The sequence below is a fragment of the Elgaria multicarinata genome, chromosome 1 (genome assembly GCF_023053635.1).
Source record: "Elgaria multicarinata webbii isolate HBS135686 ecotype San Diego chromosome 1, rElgMul1.1.pri, whole genome shotgun sequence".
NCBI classification, from domain to species: domain Eukaryota; kingdom Metazoa; phylum Chordata; class Lepidosauria; order Squamata; family Anguidae; genus Elgaria; species Elgaria multicarinata.
The window spans coordinates 18669187-18687952 of NC_086171.1; the positions used below are offsets into that span (position 1 = coordinate 18669187).

Sequence of the window (18766 nt, forward strand, 5' to 3'; positions counted from 1 at the left end):
CCGTTTTTCGATAGCGCTAAAGGGTTCGCTGTTGGGGTTTTCAGCGCAATAGGAGGATGCTGAATTCCTGCCTATCACACACCCTTTAAAAGCACAGGAGCCCTTCGACGCAATTTCTTAATACTATATAGGAGCTTTCCCTCTATTTTGGGAGTGGATATGTCACGATGCTTTCAAAGCACTGTAACAAAAATGTGCTGCTAAGCCCGCCTGTTTCATTTTAATGGTGGTGTGTTTTTATAGCAACATCGTTTACCGTGTATTTCTAACGCTCTTGCCCCGCACATAAAGGAGTTGTGCTAACTGCAATCAGGAACCGGAAGTCTCCTAAGAGAAACAAGACAGCTTAAGAGCGGAGGTTGGCCTTTGCCTTTTCCGGCCAACACCTTTCCGGCTTAACTTCCGCCAGCTAGGGCTGTCCACGCGTCATCAACATGTGCCTTAAAACTGGCGCGCAAAAGCCGCGTTGTGTGTGGGCCGTAGTTTTTCGGTTGCATTCAAACCATGGTGACGGAGACGCGTCAGTGCGAGCTGAGCTAGGAAGCTCTTGGGGACGGGGTGGCCGCTGCTATGGCTCGTCATGCTGGCGGCATCTGCTCCTACTTCTTACAAGGCAACTGCCGCTTCGGTGAGAGATGCTGGAACGAGCATCCGCGCTCTGGGAGACCCAACCAGACCTTTCCTCAGAACTCAGGTGAGGAGGATTTGGGGAAGGGGAGGGGTTTCCTCTTTTGTCGTTCTCCACGGTGCAACTAGGTCATCTTCGTCCCTGCCCTAATGGTCTTATGGGTGGTGGTGAGGGTGGGGGGTATCTCTCTGTATTACTTCAGTTGTGAAGAACCCCACTCACGTTTCTCTTCTTCCTGAAATGTCAGGACAACAGCATCAGCAGCACGATTTGCCAAGCCTGATTTAAAACCCGCAGGGCAGGGGTAGTTTTGCCTTTTAAACCCTCTTCAGTCATAGCACCAACGTGACCACGGGAGTAAAAGTGACTTTGCTTTTGCTGCCCTCGTCACTTGCTGCTTTCTGGATGTGGATTGGGGCGGGGAGCTGGACGGTGGGGCTCTGAACTTTGGCCTAGGGTGACCATATGAAAAGGAGGACAGGGCTCCTGTATCTTTAACAGTTGTATTGAAAAGGGAATTTCAGCAGGTGTCGTTTGTATATATGGAGAACCTGGTGAAATTCCCTCTTCATCACAACAGTTATCCTGGTTGTGCTTTTTATACTGTGTTTTGTATTTGTGCTTTTAACCTGTTGGTTGTTTTATTGTGGTTTTAATTTTTGTGAACTGCCCAGAGAGCTTTGGCTATTGGGCGGTATAAAAATGTAATAAATAAACAATAAATAAATAAACAGTTAAAGTGCAGGAGCTACCCTAGAGTGACCAAATTCAAAAGAGGGCAGAGCACCTGCAGCTTTAACTATTGTGATGAAGAGGAAATTTCACCAGGTTCCCCATATATACAAATGACACCTGCTGAAATTTCCTTTTCAATGCAACTGTTAAAGATACAGGAGCCCAGTCCTTCTTTTCATATGGTCACCCTACTTTGGCCCCAAGGTCCAGCCTTAGATGCACCTCCTGTTTCCATTGGCCTCTCCTTCCCAGTCCTTCCTCTGCATTTACGAATAAGAGAAGGAAGGAAATGGACATGGTTTCCTTCCCAGTTATGCTGCCCCCATGAGCTGGTCTCTAAAGACGCATCTTAAGAGGTCTTAATGGCCTTTACTGGGGCGGTGGGAGGGGGGCACCTTTACACAGCCATGTGCATTATTACAGTTGTGAATTGCACAACAAACATTTCTCTTCTCCACTTTCTAGTTGACCTTATGTATGTTAGCAACTGCTTCTATAATCCCAAGGGTCGGAAGGGGTGATGGTAATTGTTGCTAATTTGGGTTGCAATCTTGTACATAGTTAGACAGGGAGGGAAATCCTTACTGCAGCATGCTGGGAGTTGTAGGACTTTTTTTTCTCCCTTCCCCTGCCTATAAAGTGGACTTAAAAAATAATAAGAAAGGATGCTGCGGCAGCCTTTATGCACCAATGCTTGCTTATATTTCACCAGCACCCTCCTTTAGTCAGGATCCAACAGTAAGTTGGAACCATGATTTAGTCATACTTGGAGTAGACCCGTTGGAACCAATGAAGCAGTCTTAACTCTTCATAATTAACTTAAGTCCATTGATTTTAGTGGATCTATTCTAAGCATGGCTAAGTTTGAATCCAACCCATTTTGTAAGAAGTAAATGAATATGTAGGTATTTATACATACTCTTTATAGGCTTCCCTATGACAGACGTTCTCTGGGCAGCTTACAAGATAAAACAAGAGCAAGTTGAAATAATCGGCATTATGATATATAATGCTCTGCTTATGCTAAAACCTGATGCAGAAGATTACAAATGCTGAACAAAAATTGGTGATGGCTTCATACAGTGGTGAAAGAATCACTAGTGTTTTGGGGTATAAGATTCGTGGGGAAGAGGGTGTTAATGGAAAATGAGTTTTGCAGAAATGCACTTTTGACATAAAAAACTTAATTATTGTCCTTGGATTCTATAGATGTATGTTTTCCCATTTATAGCACAATCCTAGAAGTAGGCCCCATTGAGTTCATTGGGGCTTACTCCTAGTGTAAGGATTGCAGACTTACAGATCACAGGGGCAGGAGGATTGTGCTGGTAAACAGTAAAGCTGAGGAACATGGGATGCTACCTTGAACTAGGTCAGCGTATTTGTCCATCTGGCCCAGTGTTGTCTATTCTGCCTGGCAACTCCAGGTCTCAGACAGAGGTCTTCCCCGTCACCTGCTACATGATCAATTTAACTGGAGTTGACAGGGATCTCTACATAAGGCTCTAGGCATGTGTAGTATGTGCTTTACTGTGGTCCTTCGTCCACTCTCTCTTTGGCATCTCCTTCTACCTGATCACATCACCTATTACCTGATCCTTCATTGAAGATCCGAGAGATGCTCTACCACTGAGCATTAGACACCCCAACCCTCTTTCCAAGTGAAAAATGAAGCAGTTTTCAGAGCAATATGCTATGTTACTCATTCCTTCAGAATATTTTCTAGTATTATTTAAAATGAAGTTGCAGCATGATCCTATGCATGTGTATTGGAAGTAAGCCCTAGTAATTTCAGTGGGACGTTGTCACAACTAAGGATGCTTAGGATTATATTCAGAGAGTCATTCCTTGTATTTTATTTAGTTCCGGATCAAAGTCATGTCATTTGGCCTTTCACAAGTCTGTCTCTGACAGTAATTTCCATTAAAAAAAATACTGAAGAGGAAGAGCATCTCTCGGATCTCCATTTATTTTACTTCATAGATGGTAAATGTACACATAATTAACACATTATGTTGTCGTTCAATTGAAGGCTCCAGTAGAAGAGGAACATGGAGTGGACATAATCAAAGATACAGTAATGTTGTCCATACATCCAGTTTTTCTAAATCTTCTCATTGGCATGACAACAGAGATCCCGGATCCTTGGGTTTTACTCAGAACAGGTTTGGTGCATTAGACTCCAATGAAAATGTTGGTAATAATGGCATTAAAGACGAGGAAGAGAAGCTTCTGTAAGTTGTAGTCTTTAATCTTTATACACTTTAAATGAATTAATTTGATTGCCCAATTCTTAAATAATCATTCCTAACCCTGTTGCTGCAATCTTGTACCCAATTTGCTTATATGCATTTGAAGTCAGTGATACTGGGGGAGCCTCTTGGGCAGAAGTGCTGTTCCATTTGTGGAGCTCCAGTGGAGCAGCAGTTATACTATATCCAACAGCTGCTCTGCCAGCTTTTGGTTAGCTTTAGGATTGCTCTGTTAGTTTGGTTCCAGCTGTGCCCCTTCCTAGACTTGGAAGACCTAAAGATAGTAGTGCAGACGCTGGTAACCTCAAGGCTTGACTTCTGCAATGCGCTGTACATAGGGCTACCGTTGTACCTAGTTCAAAAACTTAAACTAGTTCAAAATATGGCAGCCAGGTTGGTCACCAGTACATCTGGGGGTGAACATATTACCTCAACATTAAAATCACTCCACTGGCTGCCAATTAGTTTCCAGACAAAGTACAAAGTGTTGGTCATTACCTTTAAAGCCCTAAATGGTTTGGGTCCAGGTTACCTGCGGGATCGCCTTCTCCCATATAGTCTGCCCCGCACACTCAGGTCCTCTGGGGAGAACTTACTTCAGTCAGCCAAGACTAGGCTGACATCAGTTTCCCAGAGGACTTTTTCTTCTGTCGCCCCTGGATTATGGAATGGCCTGCCGGAAGAGATTCATAAAATTAACTCTCTCTGTGATTTTAAGGCAGCTTTAAAGAGTAGCCTTGTCCGGCAAGCCTACCCAGATCAATGTAAAATCAAGAATTTTTAAGATGTGTTGATTCCTGTACTAATGTTGTTCCCCGCCTCGATCCAAAGGGAGAGGCGGGTAAGAAATAAATTATTATTGTTGTTGTTGTTGTTGTTGTTGTTGTTGTTGTTGTATTTTAGAAACAAAGTACTGTTGTAAGCCTCTTATAAAACTTACTGTTGCTCCTTATTGCTTTCTGTAGACTTTAATTTGCCTCTGTATTATAAATAAAATTTGAATTTAGTTTTAGATAGGCTTTTGCTTGATGTATCCAGTTCAATTCGGCATATGACTTTCTGATATCATTTGTCCAGTGAAATAATAAAGAAAGACATGGAGATTTGGGAATCTTCAGGACAATGGATGTTCTCCACCTATTCACCAATGAAAGAAAAGCCTAATATTTCAGGTAGAGTCATCCCTAGTGTTGGAATTGTCTTTCTTGTCCCTAATTGCTTAGGTTGATCTCTCACTTGAATACTGGCATTGGACCTCAGTGGATGAGAAATGTTCTTATACAAACATATGCAAGGCACTCTGACTTTCTTTCTCTTTTTAACTAAGGCTTTGGTGTGGACTCTGCTTCTAAAATTCCCATTTATTCCCATATATCTCTGCGGGCAACTAAATCTAGATGCATGTACTTATGAGACCAGGATCTCACTTCTTTTTCAGTTACATGCTTTGCACAGCTTGATAAGCACTTCTCAGTGATTTGGCCTACTTCTGGTGACTTAGCCCTTTGTTATGTGCTGTATGCTGTCATTACAACTATGAGGGCTACCAATTATAGTTGACATGTGAGAAACAAAGGGTTTCCATGCTTGATTGAAGTGAAGAAGGATTAAAATCTGCCAGAAGGGTGCTTAACCGTTTTTCCACCTCCTGACTCTCCTCTGCAACTGCCCCTACTTCTGGAGAGTATTTAATCTCTCTCTCTCTCCTCCATCCGCCAGCCAGGCTCTGAAAAAGAGCCCAGTTGGGGGTCTGGGGAGGGAGACATGATTGAGAGGCATTGGAGGGGCACTGCTCTTTGACTCCTCTTTGTTATGTGTCACTTCTTTTAAGGACCTGGGGGCGGAATCTTGATTTTATCCTCAGGGTGGAGTGAACAGTATACAACAACTCTCTAAGGGTGGCAAGAGGGAAGGAGGGATTTTGAATGCCACTTAAAGTTCTGAATGTTTTCCAAGGTGTGTAGATCACCTCCTGAAAGGCCATATGGCCTTAGCTAAGAATCACTTGTCATAAGTTCCCCCGCTGTGCATTCCCTGTAACCTTGGCAGATGTGGAATTGAGATGGTGCATTTATTGAGATAACATCTAGTTTGGCCCTGAATGCACAAATGATGAATTGACAAGTTGGCTTGGAGCTCTGAAAGGAAAATAGCACTGATCTGAAAACAAATTGCATACCATGTTTTGAAATAACACATCCTTCTTTTGAAAGAACGCCAAGCAAATGCTTTCCTGCTTTGCAGAATGAATTCAATTGGCCAGTGATTGACTGACTGACTCTCAGCAAAATACCTGTGACCTGTAGGGGGGTGCATTTACTATGTTTCCATAGTTTGGGATAGGAGAAATATTCTTTCTCTTTCAGTATTTTGATTGTTCCTCTTGCTGCAGGTTTTCCGGACTTTTTGCCAGAAGAGCTACGTCTGGAATATTATAACTGCAGAGCAAACAATGATGCACAAAATTATGTAAGTCTCCTTATATTGCTTATTGTAAACGGCTAAGGTTTGGATTTTTCCAAAGGATATATTTGAATCATGGAGCGGTAGTGAAGTTCTTCAGTTTCTGAATGTGCCAATACATTTGCATCATAGTTCCTCAGGAATTGTATTCATCCTTTGTTGGATTGGCAGGACCTAATCCTTTCCCTGCCTCCTCTTTTCAGATCAGTTCAATCCAGCAACTAGTAACCCAGTGGAGAAGTAGATTACTTGAGTTGAAGAACATAAATGCATCTACCAAAACTGCGCTGGTGAGAATAATTGGGACACTTTAATAGTTCTTTATTGTATATACCATATTTGAAAATTTCAGGCATAATACTTTTTCATAGGTGTTAGCAATAATAAAATCAAATTTGTATGTTGATGATATGAGATTTGGAAGAGCAGCTGCTATTGATGGTGTCCTATGGCTCCTGGTTCTGCTCCCCTGAAAGGTGGTGGTGATGACAGCGAAGGGAGTACTGTTGGGCTGATGTTCTTCAGAGTTCTCTCCCCAGTCCACCAAGTGTTTTGCTGCCACTGATCTGAACAAATGGTGTCAACCCCAGATCATAGGCGTGTACGGTTTTTAATGTAGAGATCTGGCATGTTCTCTCTGGAAGAAAGAGAAGTCGGAGCAGTGATGGCCTACCGCGGGTCTTCCCATGATGTTGGGTCTGGAGTTTGGCCAGGTTGGAAATCAGATGCTTGAGGAGCAAGAGGTCCCTAGGCTGGACTTCCACTTTACACGATCTGAAGCAGCACCTTGCAATGCTGTCTTTGCCTGGTTGGTGCTTCCCTCAAAATTAAATAATAATTGTGTAGGAGTATTTCATAGGATTATTTTAGATCAAATATTTGTTCGCATCTGGTTATGTTTTTGTCTTGGCAGACGGTTGGATCTAAAGCAATAGAATCTGTTGTTTTCTGTGTAATGTAGAACCTGTTTTCCTTTTTTTTTTAAAGATATCTGAATTTAAGAATGTCGCTACACAACCACCACCTGCATTTGGGTTTGGAGGGCAGCAGGCACCAGCTTTTGGAGCATCAAGTAAGGATTTGTTTTGGTCGGGAGGTTGTGTATGTGCTTAATTCTTACACCCTGCCCCTGTGTTTACTGATGTTACTTTGATCTTAATACTGCAAACGTACATATTCCTTTTCCATGTGCTTCAATTGCAGCTTTTCCTGTGGCTAAACAGGGCAGTGCTCAAACCTTCTCTTTTAAATCACCGTCAGAACTTGCCAGCGTCTCATCTGGAAGCGCACCTTCGTTTGGAAGCGCACCTGCGTTTGGGAGCCTTGTGGGTGTTCAAGGTGCCACATCTTCCTCTACGACTTCCCAGTCCGTCGGTTTTGGGAACCAACCAGCTTCACTGGCAAGTTCCTTTTCGTTTAAAACTGCTGCAGCTTCTGGCGGATTTGGAGCTTCTGGATTTTCAGGGTTTGGAAAATCTATTCCTGCGAGTTCTTCAAACACCACAACTGCTTCAGTGTTTGGAGCAGCAGTTGATACCCCTCCTTTGAATTCAGGGAATGCACAGTTTGTACAGCCAGCAAATGCCTTTGGGGGTAATGTTGCTTTGGTATCGCCAGTAACCCCAACAAGCAATACTTCAGAAAAGGTATTTACACCAAAGACGGAGTTGTCTGCAGAAGAACTGAAGCAATTCGAAGCAAAAAAATTCACATTAGGAAAAATTCCTTTAAAACCACCGCCTTTGGAACTTTTAAGTATGTAATGTATTTTGAGAATGTTTTATTAATCCTCCTCCCATCAGTATAACACCAGATTACATCCCATATGCTTCAAATTTAATCCTTCAGAAATGGCTGTTTGTCCTATGGCTCACCAGCATTGCTTTAGAAAAGTTTCCTTCATTTCTTATAATGACTGATCTATTTGACTTGTTGGCTCCAGAATCCACATTTAAGTTGTGAATATTGCATAGCAAAAGATGGCTTTGCAATAAACTTAAAATATAGCAAAACCTGGTTCTATGGGCTTCTATATCTTATGGTAATGTAATGTTCTTTGGCTTCCATACCTTATGGTAATGTAGTTTTTTGGTAATAATCTAAGATGTATACTAACTGTCCCAAGGTCATGCCTTTCTACCTGCTGTCGCCCAACTAGACCAGAATTTATGAAACACACAAAACCACCCTCCTCTAGAGTCTCTGGTCCTGGGGGTGGGGCTCAACAGCTCCAGGATCACTGAAGTTGTCCACTGCTATTTCTAGGTGTAGTAGGTTGGTTTTAATGAGCACATCTCCCTATCTGCTAAGGTTTTGGAGTGCTGCAATAATAACTCGGCTTTTAGATCAGCTTTCACCAAGTTGTTGGCCTCCAGATTTGTTGGATTGTGGCATCAATTTTTCCTGGGAATGATCGGAGCTACAGCCCAATAAATCTGGAAACCAACAAATTGGGGAAAGGCTGGTTTAGATAAACAGGTCGATCAGTTCCTTATAGTCAAAATATAGCTTTGGTCATTTGAGACAATGTGCTTCTGACTGTGCGCTTCTACTAAGACTAACAGGAAATGAATATCACCATTATACCCTGCTTATGAATCTCAGGCCCCTGTCTGGCTGTTGATAAGAGACAAGGTCCTGTGTTAAATGTACCATTTGTCTGAACACTAACGGTTACAACAAATATGACTAGTTCAGATGTAACATTAAATCATAATTTAGTGTTATAAGAATGAGTCTCTCCACTCTCTCAGGTATCGCTGTGTGGAGCAGTTTGAAAGCTCTTACTTCTGTGTTTGATTAACTCCAGCTTGCCAAACCTAGACAAATTTAAACTTAACTATGATTAGAGAAAACAAGCCAACTTTAAGTAACAGTTTATGAAGCTGGTTTGTTTTCACTAACCATAGTTAAGATTAACCATGGTTTAGGATTCAGACAATGAACTAACCTGCAGTTAAACTCACAGAAGTGAAAGTTCCCAAACACCTTGTGGTGGAGGGAGAAGTGCACAAGCCCAGGAGGAAGCTAGGCTCATCCTTGTAATCCTAAACCATCCAGATACAGCCACTGACTGTTCCTTGTGTGAAAGAACTGCCAAGACCACGGAAGTTGCCAGCCACATCTATCCTGTTTCTTGTGTCCACATGAGTGCTTATACCATCTACTTGTAGAGGGGTTCATAATGCCCAAATATAGCGGGTGGGGGAGACAACAACTTGGTTCATACATAACTGCAGCACCAGAGCAAATACGCTACCGCTTACCCACTTCTCTTTGGTAAACAATCCAGGACTGCCCCATTCTTGGATTGTAGTTGTGATGTGCAAATCCAGCACTCTGGTTTGTTTAGAGTTAACTAATCCAGGGTTTTAACCCAACAACCTTGGGTTCACATTTTGGGGTGTTTAACTCTTAAGTAACCCAGAGTGCCAGGTTTGCATGGGGGCATTCCTGGTTTGTTTAGCAAAGTGAAAGTGGGTGAGGGGACGGGATCTAGCTTTCTCACTCCCACGCTCTCACAAACAACCAATAGTTGGTTAACCATGGGTTCTTTTGTTGTGTGAACTGGGTCATTGGATGAACAAATCCTTATAATGGGGGGGGGGGGGAAGAAAGTCTTTTTTATGCTGTCCTATACATTAATATTATGTGGAAGATGAAAAGCAAATAATCACCCAACTAGTTAATTTGAAAGGCATCTTTTTCTACACACGCCTGTACAAAGGCAAATACAACACTTTCAACTGCTTGATAAAAGAAGAGTTGAAAAGAGGTTACGTGTCCTTATGTCTTAGTCTGGTTTCATGTAATTACAACTTCGCTTCCTTTGAAATTATAGAATAAGTGTCATTGATGTGTTCCCCCAGTGTAGGTCAAATGTTAGAATAGTTTGAAATCTATCAGGCACGACACTATCCTGAACATCTAAGAGCTGATAGTACCTTGAGGGAGACTTGTGTCTGCAGCCGCAGACGATTGTACATTAGAGTGAATGAAATTCTTCCCAGACCTATCCAATTGCAAGCAGAGAGACAGCTTGGGACTAGAGTGTGAGCACTTAATGCGACGTTTGCGAGGGCTTGGTTAGAATAGAAAGAAAGAAAGATTCAAAATGCCTTTTTACTGGGAAAAATTAGAGTTGAAAGGTGTAAGTAGCAAAAGAGATGTATGTGCATAACTTGTGACCCATAAAGACAAAATGCAATCGTGCAGGCATGTATCATGGCCAGGCTGGCAATGTTTAGTTGATGAATCAGGGGAACTTTTAAATCGATCCATTTTAATGTATGTACTTACAAATCTGGGAGGGGGGGAAGATGCCTTCTTAGAAGAAGCATCCCTCTTTCACAGGAGGGAAGACGTCCTCTGTGACGGTGCCCGCGGTGGTACATGTATCCAGCTAGCTATAAAGAGTGGCTGCCCTCTCCCAGAACTATTTTGATTCACGTGCAAATAAATGCAGATTTAATCAGTTAAAAGTCCTATCAACAACTTAGATCTTCCTAATAGAATGAGATCTCTAATTGTGGCCTGTCAGATGCTTGACCACCTCCATCTGTGTTACATCGAGAACAGCTGGTTTACCAATATTCTGCGGGATGCATTGAGCTTGAATGATCAAATATTGTTCATGCCTGTCCTGTTACAGACACTCCAACCTGGCAGATTGTTAGCCAGGGTACCTAAGCTGGGAAATGGAAGACTTATAGATCCTTCTGCTGGGCAGTAAAAAGACTTGGATGATACGCTTACTGTTCCAAAGGTATTTTGAAAAGTTATAGCGCACTAGAGAGAGATGGCATACCCTGGGAATACAAGGGAGAATGCACTCTGTAAGGCGAACCTAATTGCTTTTATTGACAATTACTTATGACTGAAAAGAATGGGGCAATTAGATTCATCTGCTCATAGTAAAGCATTCATTGTAACGTTTTGGATATCAGCATTGAGAGAGGGTATTGATATCTAAATTAATGGCCATAGTTTATAAATTGCCCTGTGCTTTCAGTTGAAGGGAGAACAACAGCTAAGTATATCTGTAAAGGATAAAGAGGAGATTAATTAATTACAATATTGGTCCTTGGGGATTTCCAAAGCTTTTCAGTAAACATGCATTCAGACAAAAAGTACATTGTGTTTAAAATTATGTGGAGTTGGCAAACAACAGCACATTATTTTATCTTAAGAAGCTATAAATGTGCTCTACAGGGGTGTGCCGTGTCTAATGACGAGCAAGATCGGAATATTTTAGTAGCGCAAGTCTGTGTTTCCAAGTGCTGAGTGGAGAAACAGCCATGTTGCCAGGTTATTTCCTGATTGCTGTCCCTCTCTTTTTTCAAAAGCATCTTCTGAGTTCCTGCATTGCAAAGGGGAAGTGCCTAATCTCAGACTAATTAAAAGCCAATTAACACACACAAAAGGATACCAAAGGACAGCATTTATGGAGAAATGTAACTGCTTATGAAAAAAAATGGAGCTTGGTTCTGATGAAGTGATTCCCCTTCTCCCCTCTTAGTGGAATACCCTTAGAGCGAGGGTGTTGAACTTTGGGCCCAGGGGCCATATCTGCCCAACTCCAGGGTCCCAGTCGGGTTCTCCAGGATTCCCCAGATGGCCACGCCCATTTCCTATGTCACCAGGTGGTTCCCAATTTATCTCTCTCAAATCGACTGCTGCTGGGTGGTATCTCAGTGTTTGCACAGTTTCTTCCCCATTCTAAATGATTGAAATGCCTCTCTTTAGGCTAGTTACTGGCTTTAAGAGGAAAAAAAATGCTAGTATTTTGGCCCCGGGCCATTTTGCCTTGGGTCCTGCCCACTAGTGGAATGCTGCCCCCATAGCTTCTCCGAAAGTGAATTTAGCCCATAGTCTGAAAGAGGTTTGACACCTCTGTCATAGATAAACTTGGTTACGTTTGAGAAATAGGGAGAAAGGGACTCATTCAAAGTTCTCATCGAAAAGGAGGATTTAGAGGGATCTGAAGGAAGGTGGGCGGGGGGCATGAATGAAACAACATGCCAGCCCTTCAAAAGGAATAAGGAGTTACCTGGAGATTTGTTCTACAATGTCTCTGCGCCCTTTTCTTAGTGATGTTCCACTAAGCTGACCTTGCTTATTCTTTGTTGTGCTGTTTGGGCCAGTGGGACCAGCAGACGGATCACCATAATTGCTCTGCTAAGCTTACAGATGTTCAGTGCAAGGAATCAAATTACTGAAAACACCCTACAAATGCAATTTGTTCTCCAGATGCCCAGTGATGCAACCTCAGATGCTGGGGCCCGTCCACACTCTTCTCCCCACAAAGAAACCTTACAAAATTGCCTGCCAATCTCCAGGACTCACTTTTCCATGTTGCCCCTGCAGTAGAAATAAACAACATGTCCTATTCTACGTATGCAAGCCAGCATTCCACTTACTCAAGCTGATGGATCCTCATAGGGATTCATCAGGAAGCAGCAAAAGTATGAGATTATTTATTGACCAGTTTGTACTGCTAAGAACTTCTTTAAAAGTATTACGGGAGAGATGTCATAATGAATAGCGTGTGTGCTTTTATTGCTTACTATACTCAAGGCTTTCCTGTCAGCATGCTAGCCACATCCCTATAGAGCCTCTTTTGCTTTTATTCTTCCAGATCACATGAAATGTGGTTTCAGCCTATGGTCTGTCATGTGTTCAAGGTAATTAGATTGCTTTTGATTATACAGAATGATCCCAGTGCTCCAGACATATGTCCATTCTCATTCTTGCTGAGCCTTGGGTGCATAGATAAAACATAGCTGCCAATACCCTACAGGAAATGGTTGTAAAAGGGGTCAAATAAGGCACACTTCTTGCATTGTAAGCACAATTCAGGCAATTGAAAAGCATCTTGAATTTCCTTGCCTTCACAAAACTAATGGGTGGCTATGCATAGGTGAGTGCTTAAATGCAACAGGAATGCTAAAGAAATTATCATTTAAGTTGGCCTTCTCTTTAAAATGAGAAGTAGATTTCTTTTCTTTTTTTAATTTTATTGAACTACTACATAAAATACAAACAAACATAACAATTTAACATACCATTCACACACAAAAAGATTCCAATACATAACAGATTACTTGAATATATAATTGTTAACATATAATACTTTATCCATAACATAATCCAACATAATTCAACATAATCCAACAAGTGCTGCCCCTTCCCTTCGGGATCATTCCTGTTTCCAAAATCTTAACAGCTCTTCTGCTGGTGGTTTCCCACTTCCCTTAGAAAACACAAATATTAGGAACTGTTTCCAAATTTCCTCAAAATCGTTCGTTTTTGCTATACCTCTTCTCACTTTAATGTTACATGTCAATTTATCATTAATAGCAATATCCCATACTTCTTTATACCATTCTTCAATACAATAATCACCTTGAATCTTCCAGTTCCTAGTTACAATTAACCTTGCTGCAGTCAGCAAATTTGTTATCAATTCCTTAATTTCTTTTTTACATTTTAAGTCTTCATATAGTGAAAGTAATGCAACTCTTGGTGTTCCTTCTATCTTCATTTCAACAATTTCTTCCATCTCCGAAAACACCATCTTCCACAATTTTTGCACATATTTGCATTCCCACCACATATGTAAATACGTTCCTTTTCCCCCACAACCTCTCCAACAATTTGCTGAGTGCTGCTTGTTTATCTTGTTTAATCTAACCGGGGTTAGGTACCACCTCCATATAATTTTATAATAATTCTCTTTTATTCTCACTGACATATTTCTTAACACTCTTTGTCTCCATAATCCTTCCCAACTCTGCTGTCCTATTTGTACCTTCAAATCTGTCTCCCAAACCAATTTTCCTGAGTTGTCCATCAACCCTTTCTCAAGTAACATTCTATATATTTCACTCATTAACCCTTTTATCACTTTACTTTCTCCCTTATCAATTTCTTTTTTGACCATTAGTTCCTCAAACTTCGACAACTCTCTACAATCTCCATTTTCCCTTACCCAATTTTTAGTCCATTGTTCCAATTGCCAATAGTTTAACCAGGTTAATTTTTTATCTTTTAAAACCTCTTCCAACTCCTCTCTTGTATTCATCCCTCTTAACCATTCCCTTAATTTCATTTTATTTTTCTCTATTAAAACTTTGCTTAATCTACTCTTTAAATTCCTAGGGAAATTCTTTAACATTATTACCGGTGATAAGGGGGAGATGCTCGAGAGCAACTCCCTTTTATATTTACTCCAGATTTCCCAATGGAACTTTAAAAGTGGTATTTCAATAACAGTACAAGAATGTGGAAGAAGTATTCTTCCTTACATCAATTGCACTACAAATCCTGGATAAGACACTTTCAGTTTAAGTCGTTTCCTGAAACACGTGCTCTATAATGAACAATGACACTTGGTCATTCCCATCCAAAGACCTAGAATAAATTATTAGTTCCAAATAAGCTACTTATAACCCATATACATCAGCCAGTGGCATAGTAGCAAAGTATGTGTAGAAACTGGTTTTCAGAGGGGTAGCTGGGACTTGGGGCTCCTTAAACACAAGCACATTTACTCTGGTGTAAGCTGTCCTTCCCCACCCTGTTGTCCTCCAGATGTGTTGGACTACAACTCCCACCATCTCCTTGACAGGATGTCTATGCTGACTAGGTGATGGCATGAATTATAGTCAGCGGAGGCTGGAGACTCCGATGTCAGTGAAGCAGTGAATCTGCTCCGAGTTTCAGTCAGAACCAGTTTGAACTCTAAAGGACAGTTGTACCTTGGATAGTTCCTTTAGAGTTCTGACTGAAACCAGAGCAGATTCAATGCTTCACTGACATCGGAGCCACCAGTTTTCCTTGGTTGTAGTCCAACATATTTGGAAGGCATACACTTTTGTGGACTGCAGTGCATTCCGCTTCATTAAGAGCATGAAATTTATCCTGAGTTCCAGATATATATACACCTGGTTGGTGTGTGGTAGAGGGCAGATTCCCTTTGAAAGTCCTTTGTTCAAGAATGGGCACTTTAAGGTCAGTTACATGGACAGCTTTTCTACATGAGACTCTTAATTCACTATATCTACTTTCGGGTTTGTCATAGAGTTGAGATCCAAGCACTTTATGAGGACTGTTTCCTTTGCTGCTTTGCCACTACGTAACCTCTAGATGGCACTGTGTGATAGCAGAAATATTCAAGAGGAAATCATGCTTTCTTTTGCTTTCACACTTAATGCCACATTTCCTACCTGGTCTAAAAAACACTTGCTGAAAGTCCTGGTTAGACATATAACCAAAACTGGAGGGTCATAGTGTCATCTAAAGAACCCGCAAACAACCATGAGTAGGGAATGACAGCCACACAATAAATGCCTCATGTAGAAAAACCCAGTGCCTGAGTATATGTGTGGCTACTTGTTCTTTGTTGCTTGTTTTCTAATCATGTTAGCTCAGATTATGTTATAGTCAAAAATAGCTAGCAATATTCTCTTCACTTACAGACTTTCCCCTCATCGCCACCTAGAAAGAGATTGTAAACCTCCCATAATTCAAAGAATTTGTCTCAAAACGTCTGGGGATTCCTTTCAGCTTTTGAATCTATTTTGAATGGATTCATAACAAATTGAGATGGGGGCATTGACGTTGTTGAAGCCTCCACCAGCGCAAAATCAATAAAAGGTGGGACATTCGCTTGAGGTCAGGGGGTGTATCTTGTAGTCCTCAAAAGCGGAATGTCCTCTGGACAAGCAAGATGGAACTCCCCACCCCCTATGATTTTCCACAGTCATATAGTAAATACACATTGTCAACGCGTGCTGTAGCATGTGTTGAGCTTAACCATGTGTTGAAATCGCATGAGGGCACTTGTTCTTGCGGCGTGTCTGCTGACAGCATTTCCTCTAATTTTGCAAAGATAGCAACTCTCACAACTTTCTTCTCAAAGTTATCCTGAGTACATATAGAAACAAGCAATTTCTTCGTCTTTTAGGAAGTGACAAGTCATGCCTTTTCAAAACAAACAAAAACCCCACAAACAAATTAAAAGAGAGAAAGGGGCTCAACAATAATGCTCTGAACACTTCCCATTTCAACGTTTTATTTATTTATTATTTATTACATTTTATACCGCCCAATAGCCAAAGCGCTCTGTTTTAGAACTATGTGAGTTTTGCATGTTAACATGTGCTCTGTAGTTCTATCTTTACAATGTGTTGCTTAATTCAAAGTTATGTGTGTCTCTGTTTTGCACATTAGGGTGGCCATGTATCCTACTTCACAGTGGACAGTCCTCTATTTGAAAGCATCCAGGGTGGGTGTGTTCACTCTCCCCCACCCCGAGACATTCACCTCTATGTCAGGTGCCAGGAGAAAAAGTCACAGGTCCGCTGCCAAAAATCATGAAAGAAGCCTAAAGCGAGTGTGGCAGTGTGCTAGAGCCAGTATGGTGTAGTGGCTAAGGTGTCGGACTGGGAGTCGGGAGATCTGGGTTCTAGTCCCTCCTCGGCCATGGAAACCCACTGGGTGACTTTGAGCCAGTCACAGACTCTCAGCCCAATCTACCCCACAGGGTTGTTGTTGTGAGGATAAAATGGAGAGGAGGAGGATTATGTACGCCACCTTCGGTTCCTTGGAGGAAAAAAGACGGGATATAAATGCAATAAATAATAATAATAATAATTAATAATACCAAAACTCACTTCTATTCAAGTGAGATTTGGCTGTTTTAGGCCTCCAGTGTAGTGATGAACCACAATGGAAGCCTGAAATGGCCAAATCGCGTTTGAAGACCATCAAGGTGTGGTCTGCATTGGCTCCATAGCGTGTGAAGCTCTCGGAGGTGGGTGTGCTGGCCCAGTACTGGAGCTGGGCTAAGGATCTTTAACGGTTGGTCAAACCTCAAGGGTTTGGACTTGGGAGTGTCTGGTTCGAGGGTTTTGGGTTCTGCAGCAGTGCTTGGGCCCAGTATTTCCTCCATTGGCACCACTGGTTCCTCAGTAGCCGAGTCCATGCTCAGCTCATTACTGGACTCTCTGGGGTCATGATGCTTTCTCCCTGATAAGCTTCAGATAGGGAACAAATCCCAATGATCTTCTAATACTAAAAGCAAAACTCTTTTGTCTTGTTTTTCTTAAGCCTTCAGCCCCGTACATTTAATTTACCTTCTCTCTCTCTCTCAATTCTCCCTTTTTGTCTTTGCAGTACTAAAGCAATCATTACAGTGATCAATGTTGTATAGCGTGAATCAATGGAGGAAAGGTTCATTGAGTATATTAAACAACAGTATACAACAACAGCTAAACACACCTCCTGAAGTGTGTGTGAATGTCGGATATATGCACTCACTTTATCTCTCTGTTCTTTTTCCTTTCTTTTGCTAGTTATCCAAAGAGACTTACAAGCATTTTGTTTCTAGACATCCTAGCTTTATAATAGTATAATTTGTATATATGCAGAATCTGGTGAAATTTCCTCTTCGTCACAACCATTAAAGCTGCAGGTGCCCTGCCCTCGTTTAAATCTGGTCACTCTAGTATAGCTCCTGCAGCTTTAACTGTTATGATGAAGAGGGAATTTCACCAGGTGCTGCATGCATACAAATGACACCTGCTGAAATTCCCTTGTCTATACAACTGTTAAAGATAATAACAGTTATTATCCTCCTTTTCATATGGTCACTCTAATAAAGCAGTAGTGTAGATCCTTCCCAGTTCTCCCAACAGTGGCCAGTAATATATTTCCAGGGGCTCTATATTGGAGTCAACACCACCTAGCACTATGGGCATCACACTCTTGGAGCCACTGTACTTCAGCATAGCCAGGGCATTATATACAAAACCAAAGAAACATGTGCCTTTAAAGTCTGACTCGTAGAATTATAGAATAGAAGAGTTAGGAGGAGCCTATGAGGCCATCGAGTCCAACCCCCTGCTCAATGAACATAAGCGCCTTATACTGAGTCAGACCATTGGTCCATCTAGCCCAGTATTGTCAACAATGACTGGCAATGGCTCCTCAGGATTACAGGCAGACTTTTTTTTTTAACCTGGAGATACCAGGGATTGAACCTGAGACTTTCTGCATGCAAAGCACGTGGTCTACCATGGCCCCTCTGGGTGAGGCTTCTAATCACGCTATCGCCCTGCCTTCTTCACAGATTTTTTCAGGGGGTCCAGATATTGGATGTCTTCCACTCTAATCCTCCCATGTTTTCTCATCACTCCTTCCGTTTAGAGGGAATTTGGTGCACAGGGCCTTTTGATCGGTAGAGCTGGAAGTCCTCCATCTGGAAGCTCCCACTCTCCAAGCATTTCTGGAAACACATTTCTTTTCCTTCCACATGAAGCCATGGGCAAACATTTACACAAGAACGTCAGAGGAGCCCTGCAAGATCAGTCCAACTAGGGTCTATCAGACCAAAAGGTTTATCGAGTCCAGTTTCCTGTTTACCACGGTGGCCAACCAGATCCTACACTGAATCCTGGGCCACTGTAGTCACTTAAAATAACTTGGTGGACCAGATCCTGTTTGTAAGCCACCACTATAATTTAAATAGAAATGCAAAACATCTCACCACAGGGCAGAAGACTGACCAGGTGAGCTGTGTGCCTTGCCCAGTCTGCTGTCCGGGTGCTGTTGATGGGCAGCTTCAAGGCCTCGGCCTGCACTTCCTTCTGATGGTTCTTTATCTTTAAACCAGACTTTGACTGGG

At 41.8% G+C, this 18766-nt stretch overlaps 1 protein-coding gene across 1 annotated transcript; it reads left to right on the plus strand.

Annotated features, from left to right (window-relative positions):
- The first annotated feature begins 506 nt into the window (after positions 1-506).
- NUP42 (nucleoporin 42) lies at positions 507-8090 on the plus strand. The gene is made up of 7 exons (XM_063119323.1): positions 507-694; positions 3396-3597; positions 4693-4787; positions 6008-6084; positions 6282-6368; positions 7066-7150; positions 7282-8090. The coding sequence occupies exons 1-7, from the start codon at positions 571-573 to the stop codon at positions 7839-7841; spliced, it is 1230 nt and encodes a 409-aa protein (XP_062975393.1). The 5' UTR covers positions 507-570; the 3' UTR covers positions 7842-8090.
- The last annotated feature ends 10676 nt before the right edge of the window (positions 8091-18766 follow it).

What these genes read in the sequence shown, in the direction of transcription:
- NUP42 (XM_063119323.1), top strand. Translation starts at nt 571, where the DNA reads ATGGCTCGTCATGCTGGCGGCATCTGCTCCTACTTCTTACAAGGCAAC. An exon ending in GACGAGGAAGAGAAGCTTCT is followed by an intron (nt 3,598 to 4,692) that starts GTAAGTTGTAGT and finishes TCATTTGTCCAG; the next exon opens with TGAAATAATAAAGAAAGACA. An exon ending in ACCAGCTTTTGGAGCATCAA is followed by an intron (nt 7,151 to 7,281) that starts GTAAGGATTTGT and finishes CTTCAATTGCAG; the next exon opens with CTTTTCCTGTGGCTAAACAG.